Source organism: Lithobates pipiens, unplaced genomic scaffold (genome assembly GCF_037356315.1).
Source record: "Lithobates pipiens isolate NorthernLeopardFrog02 unplaced genomic scaffold, aLitPip1_a1.2 Scaffold_8, whole genome shotgun sequence".
NCBI lineage: Eukaryota > Metazoa > Chordata > Amphibia > Anura > Ranidae > Lithobates > Lithobates pipiens.
Window position 1 is genome coordinate 655,860,055 of NW_027507903.1, and position 25,099 is coordinate 655,885,153.

Consider the following 25,099-nt stretch of genomic DNA (forward strand, 5'->3'; position numbering starts at 1 on the left):
AGAGGGGTGTTCGGCTCATCCTTACTGACGACAAAAGAGGAACTGTAATGTCACAGAGCCATGATGTCAAGACTCATGAACCACCCACTGCAGAGGACAGAAGAGGACCCATTATGTCATGGGCCTGTAATGTCAGTTTTTTTGTTATTAAAATTCACCTAATTTGTTATCTATATCTGGATACATCGTTCTACAAACAGACAGAGAGAGGCTTTGTGATATCTACATCCCGTTTGTACACTGTGGTGAAAGGTGGTTTGATGGGTAAGTGTTCCAGTGATTGGAATAAGATAATCTTACTGATTGCTGTCTGGACTTTCTCCAGGTTTTTCACAGATGCTTGAATGCTCTGAACTTCACTGGAAAGAGAACCTGTAATGATAACAATGGTGATTCAGATTACTGCGGATCTACACTCCAATACACACACAGAACATTAACGAAAACGTCATAGGTGCCTGATAATATACAGTTAACTGCTGATAAAATGATACAAATGTATTCACAAAAATGTTTAAAGTACAGCGCATGAGAACCACACCTGGCCTATTTACAGAATCCAAAATGTATAAGCAATAAAAAAATCACTTGTTCACAGTATAACGTTGGCTTTCCCACCCTAGAATAGGTACCCCCTTTGTTGTAGGCACTAGGGATGAGCCAAACACCCCCGGATCGGTTCACACCAGAACCTGCGAATGGAACGAAAATTTGCACGAACCTTAGAACCCCGTTAAAGTCTATGGGACTCGAACGTTTGAAATCAAAAGTGCTCATTTTAAAGGCTAATATGCAAGTTATTGTTCTAAAAGGGGTTTGGGGACCTGGGTCCTGCCCCAGGGGACATGTATCAATGCAAAAAAAAGTTTTAAAAACAGTAGTTTTTTCAGGAGCACTGATTTTAAAGAGGAAGTAAACCCTGATGAGTTTACTTCCTCTTTCATTCCCTGTAAAGGCAAAGCATAATGGACTACAATGCATCGCATAGTAGCCCATTATGTGTCACTTACCTGACACAGGAGCCAGCGAAGTCCCCGCTGTCCCCTGTAGTTCCGAGCGTCCATCTTCTTGGTGGGTCACCGTGGGTCTCGCTGCTCCGGCGCTGTGATTCGCCGGAGCAGCGATGACGTCACTCCCGCGCATGCACACGGGAGCCGAGACTCGCGGCATTGCCATCATCGACGATGCCCCGCTCAGTGCACCTGCGCGCCGCTGTCTACGGCGGATGCGCCGTAGATAGCGGTGCCCGTCTTTGGGCAAATATCTCCTAAACCATATAGGTTTAGGAGATATTTCTTGGACCTACAGGTAAGCCTTAATCTAGGCTTACCTGTAGGTCAAAGTGGTTTATAAGGGTTTACAACCACTTTAATGATGCTTAAAGTGAAAAAAAAGTGAAATATTCCTTTAAATATCGTGCCTGGGGGGTGTCTATAGTGTGCCTGTGAAGTGGCACGTGTTTCCCGTGTTTAGAACAGTCCCTGCACAAAATGACATTTCTAACGGAAAAAAAAGTCATTTAAAACTGCTTGCGGTTTTAATGTAATGTCTGGTCCCGGCAATATGGATGAAAATCAGTGAGAAAAATGGCATGGGTAGCCCCCCCCCAGCCCATTATCAGCCCCTTTTGGGTCTTGTATGGATATTAAGGGGAACCCCGTACCAAAATTAAAAAATGTAAAGGCGTGGTGCCCCCAGGCCCTATATACTCCGAACAGCAGTATACAGGCAGTGCAAACAAGACAGGGACTGTATAGGTTTGTTGTTAAGTTGAATCTGTTTGTAATTTTGAACTGGTACATTTTTAAAGTGTAGCTCCAGTCAAAAAATCTATTTTTAAGCTTTTTGGAAAACATTTTTTGCTGTCTGTGCACGTCTTCAGAAGATTTCACCTCACTTTCTGTCCCAATAAAAAATGTTTTTTGAAAATTTGGGGTTTTTAGTAAAACAAGGACAGGATAAAGCATCAGTGGAGAGGAGACATATTTTTCCCATATCAACTCTTAAAGGTGAGAATTTCCCTTCCTAGGGATAGATTTCATCTCACTTCCTATTGTCTACTTCTGTTTGCAAGTAGGAGACGTTTGTAAGTTGGATGTTTGAAAGTAGGGGTCTCCCCTATATTAGGGTGACCAGACATCCCGATTTCCGGGGACTGTCCCCGGACTGAGGACACTGTCCCTGGGCCAAGTCTGTCCCCGGTTTTGTCCCCGGATTGGATTTGAACAGGGACTGGGGCAATTTCAAAGACAGTCAGTGCAGAATAAAAAATACAAAATCAGTATTACACACCTCCGCTCTGCCACTCCTACTAGCTTAGGGGGTGTATTTTTTTCCATTATCTGTGCCCCTTTCTGATGATCATGTGCTGGTCGGAGCGGAGGGAATATTTCTTCAGTTTTGGGCGCATGCCCATTCAGCTCTGCTCGCATGTTCTTCTGCCTTGGCTCAAGTCCCAGCCAGCCACCTGTCTGCTTATCTCCTTGCCTTCCCTGGCGGAGTGATCTTCCTCTGCTCCCCATCCAGTAGTAGCCAGGGCCTGGAGAGTAAGACTTGACATGATGTGAGGTGGGCGGCGGTGGTGATGGGCAGAGAGTCGCTAATTGGCGCCATTACCAGTATAAAAAAAAAATGTCCCCGGATTTAATTTTAAAAATCTGGTCAGCTTACCCTATATGCTCTGCAGAAATTTGGGTCTAAGGTGTTGGTGTTGCCACAACACTGCCCTCAAAGTAACTCTTGGTGGGCGCTGGAATGCCCTGCTGTGAACTATTATATTAATAATTGTAATTCCATGCCATTGTTGAACAATGGTAGAAAAATTGAGCCTTTGGTGGTGGTGCTGGTGCCATAACATTGTAAGTCCTCACAGTTACTCTTGATGGGCACTGGAACGGGCCCTGCTGTGAATTATATCAAAAATTGTAATCACATGTACCTGGGGCACACAAATTGGGTCTTAGGCACTGGTGCCACAACACTGCAACACCTCACAGAAACCCTAGTTGGAGAGCAGGAATGAGCCCTGCTGCAAAGTATTAGATCAAAAATTTTAATTACACGCCCCTGTTAAACAGGCTGAAAAATTGGGGCCTAGGCACTGGTGCTGGTGCCACAACACTGCAACCACTCATAAATATTGTATTTGAGCACAGCAATGAACCCTCCTGCAAAATATTGCATCAAAAATTGTAATTACACACCAATGTTAAACAGGGGCTGAAAAATTGGGCCTTGGTGCCACAACACTGCTGGTGCCACAACACTGCAACCACTCACAAATATTGTAGTTGAGCGCAGCAGCGAACCCTCCGGCAAAATATTGCATCAAAAAAGTTAAACAGGGACTGAAAAATTGGGCTTTAGGCACTGGTGCTAGTGCCACAACACTGCAACGCCTCACAGATACTCTAGTTGGAGCGCAGGAACGAGCCCTGCTGCAAAGTATGGCATCAAAAATTGTAGGGGCTGAAATATTGGGCCTTAGCCACTGGTGGCAACGCCCAGAACCAAAAATGTTCTTACAAGCTATCAGCATGATCACTGAGGAGGAAGAGGATAGTCACTCGGCATTACAGGACAGTCACTCAACATCAGCATAGGCAGTCTTGAAGGGATCTGACATTTCAAAAAAAATAATTCGGTTACATCAGCATCAGGTGCTTGGTAGCTGGTGGTGATCCAAGACTGATTCATTTTTATGAAGGTCAGTCGATCAACCGAGTCGGTGGACAGGCGCACCCTGTGATCGGTTACAAAGCCTCCAGCAGCACTGAAGGTGCGTTCCGAAAGAACGCTGGATGCAGGACAGGCCAGTAGCTCAATTGCATACTGTGCAAGCTCTGGCCAGTGATCCATTCTCAAGACTCAGTAACCCAGATGATTTTCGAGGGGAAAGGTATCCAAATCTGATCTTGCCCCTAGGTATTCCTGCACCATGTAAATCAGACGCTGGTTGCAGGAACCGATCATACCTTGGGGCTGTGGACTAAAAAATTGTCTGAACGCATCTGTCATAAGGCCACCTTCTCCACCGCTCCTTCTGTGACTGACCAAAGACTCAGGAACACGTTGTCCAGGGCCAGGAATTTGTAACCTCCCAGTCTCTGGGAACGCATTGCACAGACCTTTCTGCAAGGCCTCCCGAAGATATTTCATCCTCTGCTCCCTCTGCGATGTCAAGATAAGGTCCGCAACCTTACTCTTGTAACGTGGATAAAGGAGGGTTGCTAGCCAGTAATGATCCCTCTCCTTGATCTGACGAATACGAGGATCCTTCCGCAGGCTTTGCAGGATCAGTGAGGCCATGCAGCATAGGTTAGCTGAGGCATTCGGTCCAGAGTCCTCTTGGTCACTAAGGACGACATGTTCTGCAACCACCTCCTCCCAGCCACATACAAGTCCACGGGTTTCTTGGGACTGTAAATCATCCCTAAAAGACTGCTGCTGATGCTGTGTGCCAGGCTCCACTTCCATGCTGACATAATCATCCTCCTCCTCCTCTTCCTGTGTGATCGGCGGGCCAGCAGGAACACTGTCTGGATAAGGAGGCCTTGAGAGGTAAGGAGGTCCTCTTCTTCCTGCCTTTGTTCTGCCTCAAGTGCCCTGTCCATTATTCCACGCAGCGTATGCTCCAACAGGTGGACAAGAGGGACAGTGTCACTGATGCATGCACTCACTGCTCACCATCCTTGTGGCCTTCTAAAATTTTGACAGGACAGTGCATGCATCCCTGATCATAGCCTACTGGCATGGGGGAAAAAAACAAGCTCCCCTGACCCTGTCCTGGGGCCGTAGTTACACAGGTACTCATTGATGGCCCTCTGCTGCATGTGCAGCCACTGCAGCATGGCCAACATTTAGTTCCACCTGGTGGGCATGTCACAGATTAGGCGGTTCTTGGGCAGGTTAAATTCCTTTTGGAGGTCAGCCGAGCACTGGCATTATATGACTTACGGAAATGCACACAGACTTTCCTGGCCTGCTTCAGGACATCCTGTAAGGCCGGATACCTGCCCAAGAACCGCTGCACCACCAAGTTAAGGACGTGAGCCACACAGGGCACATAGGTCAGTTGTCCATGTGAGAGGGCGGAGAGGAGGTTGGTGCCATTGCCGCAAACCACCATTCCTGGTTTAAGCTGGTATGGCATCAACCACCTTTCAGCCTGCCCCTGCAGAGCTGACAGAATCTCTGGCCCAGTGTGGCTCCTGTCCCCCAAGCACACCAGCTCAAGCACCGCATGGCATCTTTTTGCCTGCGTACTTGCGTAGCCCCTTAAACGCCTATGAAGCACTGCTGGTTCTGAGGACAAAGCACAGGAAGAGGCCATGGAGGAAGAAGAAGGGGAGGGGGTGGAGGAGAGAGGTGTGTCAGAATCACCAGTAGTAGCATTTTGGAGGCCTGGTGGCGGAACAACCTCCAACACTATTGCACCTTGTCCTGCATCCTTACCAGCTGCCAGAAGAGTCACCCAATGCGCCATGAAAGATAGGTAATGTCCCTGTCCATGCCTGCTGGACCATGAGTCAGCAGTAATATGCACCTTACCGCTGACCTCCCTGTCCAGCGAGGCCAAGACATTGCCTTCCACATGCTGCTAGAGAGCCGGAATCACCTTCCGTGCGAAAAAGTGTCATTTGGGAACCTGCCACTGAGGAACCACACATTCCACAAACTCACGGAATGGGGCAGAGTCTACCAACTGAAAATGCAGCAGTTGAAGTGCTAGCAATTTAGCCAAGCTAGCATTCAACCGCTGGGCATGTGGCTGGCTAGGAGTGAACTTCTTTTGATGGTGCAGAAGCTGGGGCAGGGAAGTTTGCCTGGTACAATCGGATGTCTGTGTACCGATAGCAGATTGCCCTCAAGTACTTGGCTGTGACACACCTAATTCTACACCTTCATTCCTCTTAGTGCAGGTTTCAGAGAGAACTGAAGGTCTAGTGGGGTTGGAGATCCCAGCTGATGAGGAGCAAGAAGAGGTCTGCACTGTTCTTTGGTGTGGGACCTTTAAGTACGCTTGCCAACAAACTGCATGGCAGGTCAACATATGTCTGGTCAAGCATGTGCTGTCCAAGCGGCTGATGTTTTGGCCACGCGAAATATGCTTGAGACATATATTGCAAATAGCAGCGGTGCGATCTGATGCACTCGTCTCAAAAAAGGCCCACACCAAAGAACTTTTGGAATAACGCGCAGAGGCAGAGCCCTGCACATGCGGAGCTCTGCGGTGTGATGCAGTTGGTGTGGTGCTGCCCTTAAGCTGACCCCTGGAGGGCATCTTGCCTCGTTGGCAATAGAAGAGGGCTAATAGAATAGTATCCTCTTTTATGTTAACCACTTCAATACAGGGCACTTAAACACCTTCCTGCCCAGACCAATTTTGAGCTTTCAGTGCTGTCGCACTTTGAATGACAATTGCGCGGTCATGCTACACTGTACCCAAATGAAATTTGTATAATTTTTTCCCCATAAATAGAGCTTTCTTTTGGTGGTATTTGATCACCTCTACGGTTTTTATTTTTTGCGCTACAAATAAAAAAATACCGAAAATTTTGAAAAAAAAATGTTTTTTTTTTTGTTTCAGTTTCAAAACTTTGTAAATAAGTGTTTTCTCCTTCACTGATGGGGCTACACTGATGGGCACCAATGTGGCACCAATGAAGTGGCACTGATGAGGTGGCATTGATGGACACTGATAGACGGCACTGATAGGCGACACGGATGGGCGACACGGATGGGCGACACGGATGGGCGACATGGATGGGCGACACGGACGGACACTGATAGGTGGCACAAATTGGCACTGATAGCTGGCACGGATTGGCATGGATAGGCGGCACAGATGGGCATGGATAGGCGGCACAGATGGGCATGGGTGAGCATGGATAGGCGGCACAGGTGGGCACTGATAGGCGGCACAGGTGGGCACTGATAGGCGACACAGGTGGGCACTCATAGGCGGCACAGGTGGGCACTCATAGGCGGCATTGGTGTTATACTATAGTAATGGATGCCAATCATTGCCAAACAATAATGCATGCCAATCAGTGATGCCCATTGTGGGCACTGATTGGCATCCATTATGGGCACTGATTGGCATCCATTGTGCTGACTGGCATTCCTGGTGGTCTAGGGAGGATTGCCTTTTCCCTGGTGGTCTGGTGGCGTCCCTGGTGGTCCAGTGTGGGCATCCTCGGGGGGGCTGTGCTGATAATCAATCAGCACAGACCCCCCCTGTCAGAGGAGCAGCCAATCGGCTCTCCTCTACTCGCGTCTGACAGACGCGAGTGAGGGAAAGCCGATCACTGGCTCTTCCCATTTACACTGTGATCAGCCGTGATTGGACACGGCTGATCACGTGGTAAAGAGTCTCCGACGGAGACTCTTTACCGAGATCGTAGTTGCCGGGTGTCAGACTGACACCCCGCAACAACGATCGCCGCAATGCGCGCCCCCGGGGGCGCGCAGCGGCTCATAATCCTGATCATGTCATATGACGTCCGGTCAGGATTATGCAACCACTTTGCAGCCGTCAATTGCCTATAGGGCGGGCGGCAAGTGGTTAAAGAATACTATAGAAGTTTTCCCCTTAGAAAAGGCGGGACTTTTTGTCATGTCATGGAGGAAGTAATGTGTCCCTTTCTCCCTTTGGAAATGTATGTCAATATATAATCTGTCTTTTTTTTTTATGTTTAAATAAATTTATCTTTTTACATTTGTACTAAACCATAAATGGTGTCACAGTCTATGCCTAAAAAGTCCCGCCTTTTCTAAGAGGAAAACTTCTATAGTATTCTATTTTGGGATGTTGGCTATAACAAGCGGATTTCAATATATACCTCGCACAATCCTGATTTTTATCTCTTTTATGTTAAAGGGATAATCCCTGAGACCCCTCCAAGTGTTTCACAGATCCTGAGGAAGTGGAATATGTGGAACCCATTAAATGCATTGTGACATGACCATTGAGACCATTATACACTCACCATTCCTCATCTGTGACATTTCCTCACCAACACGTTTATCTGATGGGGAAATAGAAAACAATGATAAGATAAGGTTCTTCAATGTTGGAGAACTCACATCAGCAAATACAGTTTAAAAAAATAAAAATAAACATATGGTCCTTAGATTGCACAGACATGATCTGGGCATTGTCGATTTTCACAGTGGTCATTATAAGGCCCCATCGAATCCCATTTAATCTTTTTGGAATTATGAAGATGACCGGTCATATATACTGTATATTGTGTATATTTCCATGGTAGGTGCACCATTCTACTAATTTGTCAGTGTAACCCCTCCAGGTATTTAAGACCTCTCACAGATAACACAATACTTCCCCCGATAATGTCCTCATCAGCTTCAGAAGGATAGAGCCATCTTTGTTCAGACATCATCCAGGGTCACCATCTATGTCTTGGACCAACTAAGATGCTGGCTCAGAGATGACACAGTAATTACATTTCTGGATTTGTTCACAAATGTCTGCCATTAATCAGTCAAAGTCATAAACTGGAGCTCAAAAGTGGAGCCTTTCTGAAATAATTATACTACTCCTGTATATTTACGATAAGTTAGGAATTTATTCATGGAGACTTACACTTTATATCTTCGAGTTCTTCAATATCTCTGCTAGGCAGTGTTGGCCCATCCATAGGGGGCGCATGGGCACCACCCCCCCATCCATGCATCTGGTCCCCCTAATCTAAATGCGGGGTCAGGACGCATGAATTTCAATGGGCCTGAGGCTATAATTGGCTTAAAAAAAGGGTGGGCTCAGGGCGTAAAGCACTGCGCCCCAAACACACCAACTTGTGTGACAATAGCAAAATGTATTTATTTTCATACATCAGGGGACACAGAGCCATAGTAGTTACCATGTGGGTTAATAGGCCACCAATAGGTGATGGACACTGGCACACCCTAAGACCAGAAGTGCACTCCCTATATAACCCCTCCGATTACCGGGAGTACCTCAGTTTTTCACCAGTGTTTAAGGTGTTGGTCACGAGTAAAGATGTGCTGTGCTGAACTCCACTGGACGCAATCCTTGCTGGGGCTAGCCATGCTGACCAGATCCATTTAGAGTGTCCTTTTAATGGGCCTAAGGAATGGTACCCAGGCCTCGTGTCCGAAGAAATTCGGTTTTGCTTGCAAATGCTTCACTTTTTAGAGATCTGGACCCTGGGATCCAGTACCTTTTGGTAGTAAGGCCATAAAGTTTTTACTGGCAGGTCCAGGATTGTGGGTAACCTCTAGGTTCCCCTGTTCCTGAAGGTTTTGGAGCCCACCGTGAAGGGTGAAGATTGGATTTATCTCAGATAACCCTGCAGCGGGAAGGTAAGTGGAGATTTCTAAGAAATAGCTTTGGATTTTCTTATGAATTTCCTCCTTTAAGTTTATAATGCTGTCATGCCTATGTGTCACCACCGCCTTATACTGGAAACAGCGCTGTGTCAGTAGCCATCATTTCCTCCTTCTCCTCTGGCCAAAATCAGGCAGATCCTCTGGTAAGAAAGGGGGGGACTGGTTTCTCCTCCTGCACCCCCCATGTTGAAATTAACCCCTTCAGGGGAATTGTATGCCGAAAGCATTCTTTTCTTGGAAAAAAAAAAACAACAACCCACGCGGCCGCTCAGCCCCGCCGCAATGTCAGCTGTTTGCTAGGCACCTGGAGTCCACTGCTCATGTGATAAACGCTTTCTTTTGAAAACGGGGGGGGGGGGCATAATCAGCGCAGGGGGGCCAGGGCTAACAGTGCCAGACGCCGGATGCACGTGGAGGAAGTTTTTAAAGCACTGTGTGTGTGGCTGCTGGCTGTGGAGGGACACATGAGCAGAAGTGTCTTACTTCAGGTTTGGTGACACAGGCATTTCCCTTTGACACATTATTACTTTACCAGGCTAGGTATTACTAGCATCTTATAGCACTGGACTATAACCTAGCAGTGTACATTATTTTTGGTAGTGCCTCTGCTTTTGTGCTTCAGGCTATGAGTGGAAGAGGGACCAGGAACTCCTCTAAGAGTTCTAAGGGGTCAATAGTTTCACAACAAACGAAATACATTTCCAAAAGAATGTCATCTTCCTCTGAGAGTGATATGGCCGGTCAGATTGAGCCGTCAGGGGAGACTGTTGTTGCAACTGCGCTGGACACCAGTCCCTATATATATCACACAGGAGGTTTTCTCTTCTACCATTTCTAATTTGGAAAAGAAGATTGATGCTATGATCACTCTCCATAGTGGGTCTAAACATAGCAGATCCCCATCTAGTGCTCAGGACCCTCTTATTGAAGTACAAGGGGCAGTCGATCAGGAAGATCTTGCAAGAGATTGGAAAGATACTAATTTATCCTCTTCTGAGGATCCTAATATAGAGGGAGTAGCATCACAAGACAGGTTGCTTGTACACTCTCTTACTAAATTGGTTCGTCCAACCCTTTTGCTGCCCCCCCCCCCCCCATCTGGGGATGCCTTTCCTATTCATTCATGGATAAAAAATCTTATATATTCTGAATGGGAACATCTGGATAAACAATATTATCCTCCCCAAATTTTTTCCACACTTTATCCTATGGAGGAGGATTTCTATAAGAAATGGGGGGTTCCAGCAATTGATGCTGCAATCGCCTCAGTGAATAAGAGTCTCACATGTCCGGTGGATAATGCGCTAATGTTAAAGGATCCAACAGATAAAAAGTTGGAACTTCTTTCTAAAAGCAATATGTCTTTAGCAAGTTCAGTGGTGCAGCCGGTTCTTGCAGCAATTGGTGTATCTCAGTCCATTAAGGAAAAGTTTGTGGAGATAATTAAGATTCTGCCTGATCAGCAGGCCCAGCAATGGGCTGGCATATCAGACGCACTATGTTTCACAGTAGATGTTATCATTCAGGCCTCACGGCTTATGCTAGGACTAGTGCATTCTCGCAGAGTTCTGTGGCTGAAAAATTGGTCAGTAGAAGCACTGTGTAAGAAACTGTAAGTCTTGGCCAGTTTTCCCTTTCATGGTGAATGGCTATTTGGGGACGATCTGGATAAATACATCCAAAGGAGCTCTAATGGGAAAAGCTCTCTTTTACCAGTAAAGAAGAAGTTTAAACATTTCTCCTTTAAGTGTTCTTCCTCACCTGTGCCAGGGGCATCAGCCTCTAGGCAGTCTCGACGGCCTCCACCATCAGGTTAAAGGGGAAGATCCCAAGGGCAGCACCAGGGTCAAAAGAGGTCTTGGGGCAGAAAGCCCGCAAAGCAGAATGCTAAAGCCAGCTTATGAAGGGGTACAGCCGCTCAATCGGGTGGTGGGAAGGCTCCTGCAATTTTCAAATGTCTGGCAGGAACAATGTCAAGACAGATGGGTGGCTTCCTCGGTTTCTCTAGCTTACAAACTAGAGTTCCGAGAGTTTCCGTCTCCTCGTTTTCTAAGATAAAATGTTCCCAAGGATCCAGGGAAAAAGAAGTCTCTCTTTCTAGCTCAGGATCATCTCTTATCCCAGCTGGTGATATCGGAGGTTCCCTTAGAGGAACAGGGCACAGGTTTTTTATTTAAACCTTTTCACGGTTCCAAAACCAAACGGAGAGGTAAGACCCATTCTAGATCTCAAAGATCTGAATCGGCACTTAAATATCCGTTCCTTTCCCATGGAATCGATCCGATCGGTTGTTTCCATCCTGCAAGGAGGGGAGTTTTTGGCATCAACCAATAACAAGGATGCATATCTCCACGTGGCAATATTTCCCGCTCACCAGAAAATTTCTACACTTTGAGATAGAAAATCATAATTTTCAGCCTGTGGCCCTGCCATTCGGTCTAGCCACAGCACCGCAGGTGTTCTCAAAAATTCAGGGCATAAAGGTCCTAACCTATTTAGATAATCTACTTTTAATAGATAATTGAGTCTCTGGTCTAAACCAAAGTCTAGTCACAGCTGTAAACTACCTGGAATCTCTGGGTTGGATACTCAACTGAGAAAAATCCTCCTTAAAACCATCAAGGAGATTAGAGTACTTGGGGCTGGTCATAGATACTGTACAGAAGAAGGTATTCTTATCGCAGACAAGAATCAGTTCCATTGTAGGACTAATTCAACTTGTCTAAGCAAAAAAAAATCCTTCCATTCGGCTGTGCATGAGATTGTTAGGAAAAATGGTGGCCTCCTTCGAGGCTGTCACTTACACGCAGTTTCACTCAAGACTGCTACAAAACACCATCCTGTCAGTCTGGAACAAGAAGGTTCATTTCCAATGCGCTTATCTCCGATGTACAACAGAGGCTAAGTTGGTGGTTAATATCCAGCAACTTCCAAAATGGGATATCCTTTCTGCCAGTATCCTAGAAAGTGGTGACAACTGATGACAGCCTTCTAGGCTGAGGAGCAGCCCTAGAAGAAGATTGTGTCCAGGGGAGATAGTCCAAATCAGAAAGGACCTTGCCTATCAACATTCTAGAGATTTGGGTAGTACGTCTGGCCCTAGACTCCAGGACACTAAGGCTACGGGATTGTCCTGTCACAATGACAATGCCACAGCTGTGGCTTACATCAATCACCAGGGGGGCACGAGAAGTCGTGCAGCCCAAAAAGAGGTGAATCATGTTCTAGATTAGGCAGAAAACAACATTCCTTGCCTATCGGCAATTTTCATTCCAGGAATAGAAAATTGGCAGGCGGACTACTTGAGTCGCCAACAGTTATTTCCAGGGGAATGGTCTCTTCCCCCCGACATCTTCCTAGCGATATGTCAGAGATGGGGTATTCCGGACGTGGACCTGTTCGTGTCCAGATTCAACAACAAAGTCGACAACTTTGTGTCAAGAACGAGGGATCTGCTAGCATGCGGGAACAGATACATTAGTCTTCCCATGGGATCAGTTTTCACTGATCTATGCATTTCCTCCAGTTCTGCTACTTCCGTGCATTCTCCGTGCAAGGTCCGGTATTCCATCCTACCTTATGGATGCCAAATTTAACGGTTTAGCTATTGAAACCCACATTTTAAAGGACCGTGGGTTATCTCTCTCAGTAGTGTCTACTTTGGTTAATGCCAGGAAGCCGGCTTTCAGCATCATTTACTATAGAGTCTGGAAGGCATATGTTTCTTGGTGTGGATCCATGGGTTGGCACTCCAGGAAGTATGTCATAGGTAGGATCCTTGATTTCCTGCAAATGGGATTAGAAATTGAGCTGGCCTTGAGTACTATCAAGGGCCAGATCTCGGCCTTGTCAGTATTTTTTCAATGGCCTCTTGCTTCTCACTCTCTGGTGCGTAGTTTTATTAACGGGGTAACATGGATTAATTCCCCTATCAAAGCACCTCTAAATCCTTGGGATTAAATTTGGTCTTGTCGGCTTTACAGAATCAGCCTTTTGAGCCTTTATGGGAAATTCCCTTGGTTCTTTTGACAAGAAAAATTGTATTTTTTTGTTGCCATTGCTTCTGCTAGAAGAGTATCGGAACTAGCGGCTCTGTCTGGTAAAGAGCCATATTTGATCATGCATAAGGATAAGGTGGTTGTGCATCCTCATCCAAAATGCCTACCAAAAGTGGTGACAGGTTTTCATTTAAACCAAGATATTATTTTTCCCAGAGCCTCAATCTAGGGAAGAGAAGTGTCAGGATGGGCTAGCCAATATCCAAGATGGCGGCCGAAGAATACGAACACCTCCGGTGCATCTGCGCGCACGTGTGCGTACACGCGCATATGCATGCACACGTGCACATGAGAATCCAAGACCTGTCAGATAAACCAAAGCACATAAAATCCCCCCTAAACATTTTGAGCTCCCCCCCCACACACACATATACACACATATGAATGTAAGCGCACACATATATTGCGTTTGTTTGCCCTAAGATTAACTTTATTGTGTTTTTGAGGGTTTGCTTTTTTTTTTTTTTTTTACTGAAATCTACAATAATATCATGTGACATAAAAAAAATGGAACTACCACTATTTTATTCTCTAGGGTGTCTGCTTTCAGAAAATATAAAATATATCATGTATGGGGGGGGGGGGGTTATGCAATCTTCAGGCCTAAAATGTGTGCAAACAATGCTAAACTGTTTCTTTTCTTTTATTTATTCTTTTACTTTGGATCTGCAAACGGTACACTTGTTGTTGAAACAAGCAAAGCAGTCCTTTGTTTCCAATGTGACACCGCGTACTTGTGTAGTAAAATAGTGGGCGGCAAAACATCACATATATTAGTCCTGATTGCCATAGCTGCCATTAAATTTAAGCAATCCTTTTTTGTTTTTTAAATGTCAGACAGGTCTACATTAAGAGGCAGAGATTCTGCGCAGGAAGGTAGTAGTCACCTTAGCCCATAGGCAAATATTACAAAGTCTGCCCCCTGTGGGAAGGGCAACCAGTAATGAATACATAGGGAGAAATCATCTCTGGTAGAATACTATGACCATAAGCAACTCACTCTTCCTCAAATGTTCCTTCAATAGGCAAATGACCAGAGGAAGTCTGGATCTGGAATTTTGCTGTTATAAATTAGAGGTTGTCTGGTTGTGGCAGGTATGTTCTCTTTTTAAACTTTTTTATTTATTTATTTATGAATAAAAAAAAAAGATTTATACACTACATTAGGCAAAAAAGAAGTCCTAGGCCTCAGCACCACCTTGTCTCTTTCTAAAACCAGAAATGGTTCTTTGCAAAATAAGGACAAATGTTCGGAGACACAACTCAAGGAAGTGATGGGTGCAAGGATTACCTTGTAGGTGAGATACAGATATAAATAGGAAGATATAGGAATGTAGAGAGACATAGAGAGGAGGGTCTCGAAAGATTAGAGGAAAAACAGAATGGGCCTCAACCCAGGAGTAAAAGGCCAATGGTCTCTTGAAGTTAAAAAGGGCAAAAACCAGACAATTTTTCACTCAACATTTTTTTTTTTTTTAACTATTTACAGATTTACATTTTTTATATTTGCCTTTTATATATATTTTTTTTTTTCTGTTAGTTAGTGGTGTGGTAGACATCCCAGGTATTGATTAAAGGGTAAGTTCATGAACATAATCAAAGTTCAGATGCCAAATCCAAACCCCAATATCCCAATATAATAGAGATACTCACAGGAAATGAACAGGAGAGTCGTGAGGATGACCAAAGTAATGAAGGCCAACATTAGGAGGACCCCCAGGATCGGTATCACCCGGTATTGTGTATTCTTGGTAGCCGGAATCTCTACAGACAGAGAGGATAGTGAATAATGGTGCGTGTATCAGCCGGTATAATAATCCTACAGAATTCTTATCTCATGTAAAGACATTTTATATTAATTTCGGATGATCTGTGTGCTCGTTCCCTGCATACAAATCCGTAATCTTCTACTGTAACTGTACATATCTATATTTATATCACATCTATCATATAATAATCTTCCACTATAACTGTATATGTACACATCACATCATGTTATTTCATTATCATGATATAGCCAAATGAGAGTGTAGGTTCTGGTTCATACCCTAATACTGTATGTCTACTACATGTCCTACTACTGCATGTCTACCACATGTCCTACTACCGTATGTCTACTACATGTCCTACTACCATATGTCTACCAAATGCCTTACTACCTTATGTCTACTACATGTCCTACCACCATATGTCTACTACATGTCCTACTACTGCATGTCTACCACATGTCCTACTACCGTATGTCTACTACATGCCCTACTGCTGTATGTCTCCCACATGCCTTACTACCTTATGTCTACTACATGCCTTACTACCTTATGTCTACTACATGTCCTACTACCTTATGTCTACTACATGTCCTACTACCTTATGTCTACTACATGTCCTACTACCTTATGTCTACTACATGTCCTACTACCGTATGTCTACTACATGTCCTACTACTGTATGTCCAACATATATTGTCTTACGATGTCTAAAAAATATTGTCCCATAATGTCCAAAAATGTATGTCCCGTAATTTTCAAAAATAATATCCTACCATGTCCAAAAACAATGTCCCACTATGTCCAAAAAAAAAAAAAAAAATGTCCTATAATGCCAAAAAATAATATGCCTTGATGTCCAAAAAAATTATCTCCCTTGATGTCCAAAAAGATAATATCCCACAATGTCCAAATCAAGATGTCTAAAAAATAATGTCCTATCATGCCCAAAAATAATGTCCAACAAAGTAAATGTCCCACAATAATTTTTTTTTCCCACTGATCCTCTTACCAGGAATGACAGCAACGCTTCAATGATAGCAAAGTGGTTCTTGGATGCTGGCGACCCCCCGTGTCCTAGCAAACAATGATGCATCCCTATTCAGAATGGAAACAGTGACGCAGAGGATGCTTTCTGACATCACTGAGCAAATATGACCATGTGGTGATATTTGGTCAATGACATCTGTTAACATCCCCAGTCCAACTATCTACATTCAGATGAATGGGGGCAGGGATGCTCCATTGGTTGCTCAACCTCTGACAGCCACAGTGTCCTGGCAACCACAGACCTGAATGGGAAGCTGTCACTCATTAGTGGCAGTAGTAATACTGCTACTAATGAACACCTTCCTTGTGAATCAGGAGGTTCACTGCAGTGGGTGTGTGAACAAGTCACTTAGTTGACCTGTTAACTGAAATGCAAGCAGCTAGAGTTTGGGGCAAAACCTGCATTGCTACAAACTTGAACCCTTATCTCTAATTGTGAGTTTCAGCATTAAGGTCTCCCACAAGTCTGTCATTTGTAGGTGGTAGCAGCCTGGATATTAGTGTATGCGTTTATTGTGGAAACTTTGGGATTGCCATTGGGCTGGTCAATTTCCAAGGAGGAGCAATGGATGGCAATGCTTCATGCATCATTTTGTACCTCCATCAACTAAGTATCCCTCAGGACCTACGTTCTGTATATATATATATATATATATATATATATATATATATATATAGTAATAGTACAACACTCTATCACAGTGTTTACTCTGTGATTAGAAAAACCCTCTTTGGGTCCTGGAGCCGGGGACTTTGTAGAGACTTATGAGGGATGAACTCTCCAATCCTAGCCATTTTGTGAGAGACTGGTCTTCCCTAAGGAGTCCATATGAATGCAAGGGGGCAGCCGGAAACACGTGTCCAGTTTTAGAGGGTACTGTCTGGAGGAACAGATAAGAGTCTATGTTTGAGGCCAGAGCAACAGATCTGCAAAAACAAACCAGGAATCTGCTAATAAGTGTTTGTGTGCTGAACAATTCTGAATACCCCCTACTAGGGTAACCCCTGTGTTTTTAATAATAGTGGTCGGGAAGAGGCCTTATAAGAAGGTTTTGTGAGTGGACCGAGTCCTTATGATCTCTACACTTGATATCTTTTACCACAAAATATGTAGGTATACTGTATATCACCATGTATATCGTATTTAAGTATAAAATGTATACTAAATCAGGGCAACCAATGAGGTTCTGTTTTTTATTACCTCAATACAGATATAGTAAAAGGTGATTTCTGATTGGTAGATCCAGTATAGCACTATTAGTATTAAAAGACATGTGTCATATAAATGAAGACGCGGGTCCTCAGCTGTCCATAATAGATTAAGAGGATACCCCCTCATTATAATTAACTTACCTTCGGCTGTTGATGGATTCTTCATCCTTTTTAATTCAAGATCACCCATATTTCCATACATATTTTCCTCATAAAAGCGCCCTGAAGAAGAACACAGACCTTAATATAGATATTGTAGGTACCAGGGAGGATTTTCAGGTGATGTACTACAGATATAATGGCACTCTATACAGCATTTTATCAATAAGAGATGGAACTTTTTCTGAAATATGATGCTATTGACATTTATTGTGATCTATCGGGAATTTATTCTTGGAGAATTGTAAAAGTTACTGACGCCAATGATACATTCTATAATATATCGACTTACATAACAATGTATAATTGAGCATTTTAAGCATTTAACAGAACAACTTTGGGATCATTAGAATTTAATTGTATTATTACTATCACAACTTAAGACTCCTCTTCCATGAGGGTCGGAGTAGATGACCAGGACTGGTTGAGGCAGCGGTGCAGATGGGCCAAAGTCACAGAGCTGACACAGAATGTTTGGAGAATCTGCTTGCCTCACAAACAGCGAGAGCCCTGAAAAGGGCCAGGTCTTCACCTGAACATCTAGGAGGTAGAGAGATCGTTTCTACAGGTGATACTCAGGCTGTGGTCCTCTGACTCATACAAGCAGAGCGCAACTGCATTGCCGAAACTCCCTGGCAGTGTTGGAGCACAGGTATCACATGGCAGCAGATAAAGCTGAAGGAAATATCAAGGCTTACTAGGGCATACTGGAAACACATGGCTGAACGCAGTTAGGGACTCACTGGGATCAAGCAACTGGAAGCCAATAGGGACACACTGGGAAAACAAGTCTGGAAGCAGGTAGGGAATCACTGGGATCAAGCAGCTGGAAGCCGGTAGGGACACACTGGGAACACAACGTGGAATGCATGCTAGGACACACTGGGAATACAAGGTTCAAATCAGGTAGGGAGACTCTGAGAGCACAAGACTGAAAGCAAGCCGGGACACAGTGAGGACACAAGGCTGGCCAAAGGCTGGGAAACACTAAGAGAACATGGGGCTGGAAGCAGGCTGGGACACACTGGAAACACAAGGCTTCAAGCAGAATGGGACACAATGGGAGCACAAGGCTGGAAGCCGGTAGGGACACACTGGGAACACAATGTGGAAAGCATGCTAGGACACACTGTAAATACAAGGTTCGAATCAGGTAGGGAGACTCTGGGAATACAAGGCTGGAAGCAGTCTGGAACACACTGGGAGCACAAGACTGGGAGCAAGCCGGGACACACTGGGGACACAAGGCTGGCTGAAGGCTGGGACACACTAAGCCCTTGTACACACGGTCGGACATTCCAACAACCAAATCTGTCGGATTTTGTCCGACAGATCTTGTCCGAAACTGTTGCATACACACGGTCGGACAAAGTTGTGGGAAAATCCGATCGTTCAGAACGTGATGACGTAATTTCGTTACGATGGGACTACGTTCAGACTAGTAGCCAATAGCTTTGATGTAGGCATTTAATCTGAGCATGCATGGCACTTTGTCCGATCGGAAATTCTCTACACATGATCGGAGTATGTCCGATCGGAGCAGTTTGTCGGAAAATATTTCCGGCAAGTTGGAAAAAATTTGGTCCGACGGATATTCCCACAGAAACAGTCCAATGCATACCACACACAGTCGGAATATCTGACAAAACGCTCCGATCGGACACATTCCGACGGAATCTCCGACCGTGTGTACAAGGGCTAAGAAAACATGGGGCTGGAAGCAGGCTGGGACACACTGGGATCACAAGGCTGGAAGCAGGCTGGGAAACAATGGGAACACAAAACTGGAAACAGGCTGGGACATACTGGGAATACAAGGCTGGAAGCAGGCTATGACACACTAAGAACACAAGGCTGGAAGCAGGTTATGACACACTAAGAACACAAGACTGAGTGAGTGGCTTCAATATGTTCAACTACGCAATTTTTATAAAGAGAGGAGTAGGTGAAGTCTCTGTGGAGACTTAACTCAGTTTGAGGAGTTGTACCTCTCTGACACAAAATGCCCCCATGCTTTATCTAAAACATAGGGCATTTTATAATTGCACATATTTCCTGACCGCCCCTTCTATATCTGGGACTGGGAGCTAGGTAAAAATGTGGCCCTTGAAGACTGGGATAAAGTGTTCTCTCTCAAACCCAGCCCCCAAATGGTCAGAGATGGTTAACCCGGCAGCCAGAACAAGCACGCCAGCAGCATGCTTCCGGCGCCGGATAAGTGACGCCTTTCTGGCGTGTTTGTTCTGGCTGACGGGTTAACCATCTCTGACCATTTGGGGGCTGGGTTTGGTGCGTGCGGCTGTCTAGCTCTGTCGGTATGGCTGGCGACTGTGTGACTCCTTCCTAGCCCCCTTGAATTTCAGATGCATAACGTTGGGAGCGGGTCTCTGGAGGCTCCATCCGCATGGGCTTTCCCCTGTTTTTCCTCTTCTCCCACTTTCGTTTTTTAACTTCTCACACACATTTTAACACACATTAACACTAATTGCTTATTCTCCATAGGTCCCCCCATGAGGGCCACCCCACTTTTAACACCAAATTCCAGCCACATCCCCCACATCAACCTGCCGGGGGTGTTGTTTGTGCGTTTTTGTTGTCGCCCGGGCGTGCTCCCTCAGCCCAGGTCCGTGGCATTTTTGGGCTGGCCCGACTCTCGGTGTGCTGTGCCGCCTCTGCGCAGATATATATGTAAGTCTGTGGGTTCGAATGTGCATTTGTGGGAGGGTTCTCCATGTCTGTACATTTGTTTATCTCTCCCTTTTTTCTTTTTTTTAATTAAAATATGGTTGTTTACTCTATCCATAGGCTACCACTACGGTGTTGCTCCTGACGAGTGGCTATAAGGTCACGAAACGCGTAGAGTTTTCAACTGCCGTTTTGTGTATACAATTTTCAACAAAGCATGAACGTTCCTTCTTGATTTTTGTCCTCTTATTTTTGTGTTTTTTTCTTCTTTAAATTACGCTTCAATGTGTCATGTATTCATATACAATTTGTGTTTATTGAACACTCAACTCTTCATATGTTTACTATTAAGTCCTTGTTGGAATGTGTATATATTGATGAAATAGAAAATACTAATTTATGACTGTGCAAAAACATGTAAATATATGATTACCTGTATTTATTAAAAACTAGTTTTTTTACCAATTTTATGCTTCTGCCCCCGTGTGCCTCATATAAAGTCCCGCCTGTTGCTCTTTTCTCTTTTAAATACCAAATCGGGATGGAGGAGGGGATGTGAACGGCCCCTATCACCTCATTTAAAGTCCCAAACTATTTTCTTTTTCTCTCCTTCTGTCAAACTATGAAACTGTTTTTCAAAAAGTATTTTTTTCGTTTTTTTTTTTTTGCCAAAAAAATAAAAAACTTAGCAGTGAATATTGGTCTGGACAGGAAGGGGGTTTAAGTGCCCAGTAGGCAAGTGGTTAAAATAACTTTATAATCTTATTCACAGGAAGGCAACTATAGGATTTAGACAAGACGGTATAGTTGCCCGGTCCTGTTAAACAAAATGAATCCAGCTATGTCTGACCTATGTTGGAGATGTTGTGAATCGAGGGGCACATTATTGCACTTGTGGTGGTCTTGCCCGAATATAAAACCATTTTGGTCGGCTATATTTAAACAAAGTCATGTGGTCACCGGCTAAACGTGGCAGGATTCTCTGGAGGTAGCGCTCCTTTCTCTGATCCCGGGATCAATTAAATCAATTATAAAGGGAATATTTTCTTTTTTTTTTGATGGCGGCAAGAGCTTTAATTCCAAGACATTGGAAATCTCCAATAACACCAACAATATTGGAATGGATAGTAGAGATGAACCACATAATGCAGATGGAAGAGCTAATATCCACAGCAAATAATAACGACTTAAGTTTAAGGGAAGTCTGGGCACCATGGGTGAAGTTTCTGGAATCACCTCAGCTGTCATCTTGTGATTGTTAGGAGGCTATAATTTTTCCTAATTTTACTTCATTCATCTATTTATTTATTTTATTTTTGTCTCTTATTTCTCTCCTTTTTTTTATTATGTAAAAATTGGCATTGATAGCAAATATTTCAGCCTGTTTCATTTGTGCAGTCTCTTGTTTCTCAGTTGCCGAAGCACAAGAGGGCATGTGGTAATACAAAATTCGGATGGCCACTGTATATTCAGGTCACGGTTAATAAGTATTGTTATTTCCTTTTTTTTCTTTCTACAATGCCATTCTTCTCAATAAAATATATTAAACCGAAGAACACAAGACTAGAAGCAGACTGTGGCACACAGGGAACTCAAGGCTGGAAGCAGGTTGGGACACATTGGAAACACAAAGCTGGAAGCAGGCTGGGAAACACTGGGAGAACAGGGCTGGAAGGTGGCTAGGACACACAGGGAACTTAAGGCTGGAAGAAGGATGGGACACATTGGGAGAAAACTAGAAGATGGTGGGAATTACTTAAAGCACAGAAAAACTCTAGATGAGAAAACAGAGGTCCAGCAACTAGCATGTCAACATGGACATGTTGCTCAAACACTGTGCAACTCTCTGGCCAACTGCATCAAAGTGATCTTTCTCTGGTCAACTGAATAAAGTTATCCTTCCCTGGCCAACTGAATAAAGTTATCCCTTTCTAGCCAACTGAATCAAAATTATCCCTCTCTGGCCAACTGCTTCAAAGTGATCCCTCTCTGGCCAACTGAATCAAAGTGATCCCTCTTTGGCCAACCGCATCAAAGTGATCCCTCACTGGTCAACTGCATCAAAGTTATTCCTTTCTGGTCAACTATGTCAAAGTGAGCCCTTCCTGGTCAACTGAATGAAAGTAATCCCTCACTGGTCAACTGCATCAAAGTAAACCCTTTGCTGGCCAACTATGTCAAAATGCCCCCTCTCTCTTGTCAACTGAATCAAGGTGATGCCTCTGTGGTCAGTTGCATCAAAGTGATCCCTCTCTGGCCAACTGCGTTAAAGTGATCCCTCTCTGGCCAACGGCTTCAAAGTGATCCCTCTCTGGCCAACTGCGTCAAAGTAAACCCTTTGCTGGCCAACTATGTCAAAATGCCCCCTCTCTCGTGTCAACTGAATCAAAGTGATGCCTCTGTGGTCAGCTGCATCAAAGTGATCCCTCTCTGGCCAACGGCATCAAAGTGATCCCTTTCTGGCCAGCTGCGTGGAATTTATTCCTTTATGGTCAACTGAATCAAAGTTATCCCTTTCTGGTCAAATGAATCAAATGAATCCCTCTCTAGTCAACTGTGTTAAAGTGATCCATCTCTTGTCAACTGCATCAAAGTGGGCCCTTTCTGGTCAACTGTGTCAAATGTATTCCGTTCTGGTCAACTGCATCAAAGTGTGCCCTTTCTGGTCAAATGTATCAACGTGACTCCTCTCTGGCCAACAGTGTCATAATGATTCCTCTCTGGTCAACTGAATGAAATAGATCCCTCTCTGGCCAACTAAATCAAATGAAGCCCTCTCTGGCCAACTGTGTCAAAGGAATCCTTCTATGGTCAACTGCATCAAAGTGATACCTTATGGTCTTCTGAATCAAAGTGATCCCTCTCTGATCAACTGAGTCAAAGTGATCCCTTGCTGGAAACTGCATCAATGGGATTCCTCTCTGGTCAAAAGCGTCAAAGTGATCCCTACCTGGCCAAATGAATGAAAGTGATCGCTCTCTGGTCAACTGCATCAAAGTTATGCCTTCCTGGTCAACTGTGTTAAAGTGAGCCCTTTCTGGTCAACTACATCAAAGTGATCCCTTACTAGCCAAATGCATCCAATTAATCCCTTTTCTGGCCAACTATGTCAAAGTGACCCCTTTCCTATCCCCCTCCCCCCTCACTATTAATCAATGATCACATCTACAACCTACCTGATTCCCTCTGCAGACAAACCCGATTCTGTGTGCTGCTCAGTCTGCCTCTTCGATCCCTGTTGATTTTATATTTGGGAACTTCCTAAAATAAGTTGTTGCCACATACTGCATTTCAGTTTTTCACAATAAACAGGAAATGTATGTATTTCTGTATTATTCTGTAGAAACGTGTGCCCGCTCATAAACTTGTTGTTATTGAATCACAGTGATTTATGGACTATAATTGGTTTATAATACATTTGTTTGCACTACTAATCTACTACTCTGGAGGATGGGGGAAACAGTTCAATCTCTGTATTTGTGGACAATACTAAGCTAAGCAGGGCAATGACTTCTCCGCAGGATGTGGAAACCTTACAAAAAGATCTGAACAAATAAATGGGGTGGGCAACTACATGGCAAAAGAGGTTCAATGTAGAAAAATGTAAAGTAAGGCATTTGGGTGGCAAAAAATATGAATGCAATCTATAGGCTGGGGGGAGAACCTCTGGGGGAATCTAGGATGGAGAAGGACCTGGGGGTCCTAGTAGATGATAGGCTCAGCAATGGCATGCAATGCCAAGCTGATGCTAACAAAGCAAACAGAATATTGGCATTCAAAAAGGCATCAACTCTTATAAAACGATTATTCTCCCGCTCTACAAGACTCTGGTCTGGCCGCACCTGGAGTATGCTGTCCAGTTATGGTCACCAGTCCTCAGGAAGGATGTACTGGAAATGGAGCGACTACAAAGAAGGGCAACTAAGCTAATAAAAGGTCTGGAGGATATTAGTTCTAACATTTGACCTGGAAAATAATTAGACCAGGCCTATTTTAGACACTTATTGCTTATAGGTTAAAATCAGTATTTTTTGCTAGAAAATTACTTGGAACCCCCAAACAGTATGTATAGATTTTTAGCAGAGACAATAGAGAATAAAAAGGGCAGTCGTTGCAACACTTTATGTCACGTCATATTTGTGCATCGATCTTTCAAACACAATTTATTTGGAAAAAATACACTTCAGTTAATTAAAAAAAAAAGTAAATGTTAGCCTGATTTTTTTGTATAATGTGAAAGATGATCTTATACAGAGTAAATAGATACCTAACATGTCATGCTTTAAAATTGAGCACACTCGTGGAATAGCAACAAACTATGGTACCTAAAAAGTTCCATAGACAACACTTTCAATTTTACTAGAGATCTGACCATCGGCCTCTAAATAATGGTACTGGGGTGATACCTCATCGGTTGTTATTACTAGAGATCTGACCATCGGCCTCTAAAGAATGGTACCGGGGTGATACCTCATCGGTTGTTATTACTAGAGATCTGACCATCGGCCTCTAAAGAATGGTACCGGGGTGATACCTCATCAGTTGTTATTACTAGAGATCTGACCATCGGCCTCTAAATAATGGTACTGGGGTGATACCCCATCGGTTGTTATTACTAGAGATCTGACCATCGGCCTCTAAAGAATGGTACCGGGGTGATACCTAATTGGTTATTATTACTAGAGATCTGACCATCGGCCTCTAAATAATGGTACTGGGGTGATACCTCATCGGTTGTTATTACTAGAGATCTGACCATCGGCCTCTAAAGAATGGTACCGGGGTGAAACCTCA

At 44.2% G+C, this 25,099-nt stretch overlaps 1 protein-coding gene across 1 annotated transcript in view; it reads right to left on the reverse strand.

Moving 5' to 3' along the window:
* The window catches only part of LOC143962477 (C-type lectin domain family 10 member A-like), a 63,687-nt gene that overhangs the window by 29,591 nt on the left and 8,997 nt on the right, over positions 1–25,099 (reverse strand). Inside the window, exons 2-6 of the mRNA XM_077471750.1 lie at positions 23,482–23,566; positions 17,603–17,683; positions 15,087–15,197; positions 7,992–8,030; positions 301–372 (exon numbers count right to left, since the gene is read on the reverse strand). Of these exons, the coding sequence (XP_077327876.1) occupies positions 301–372; positions 7,992–8,030; positions 15,087–15,197; positions 17,603–17,683; positions 23,482–23,566 (388 nt within the window). The remainder of the gene's footprint in view (positions 1–300; positions 373–7,991; positions 8,031–15,086; positions 15,198–17,602; positions 17,684–23,481; positions 23,567–25,099) is intronic.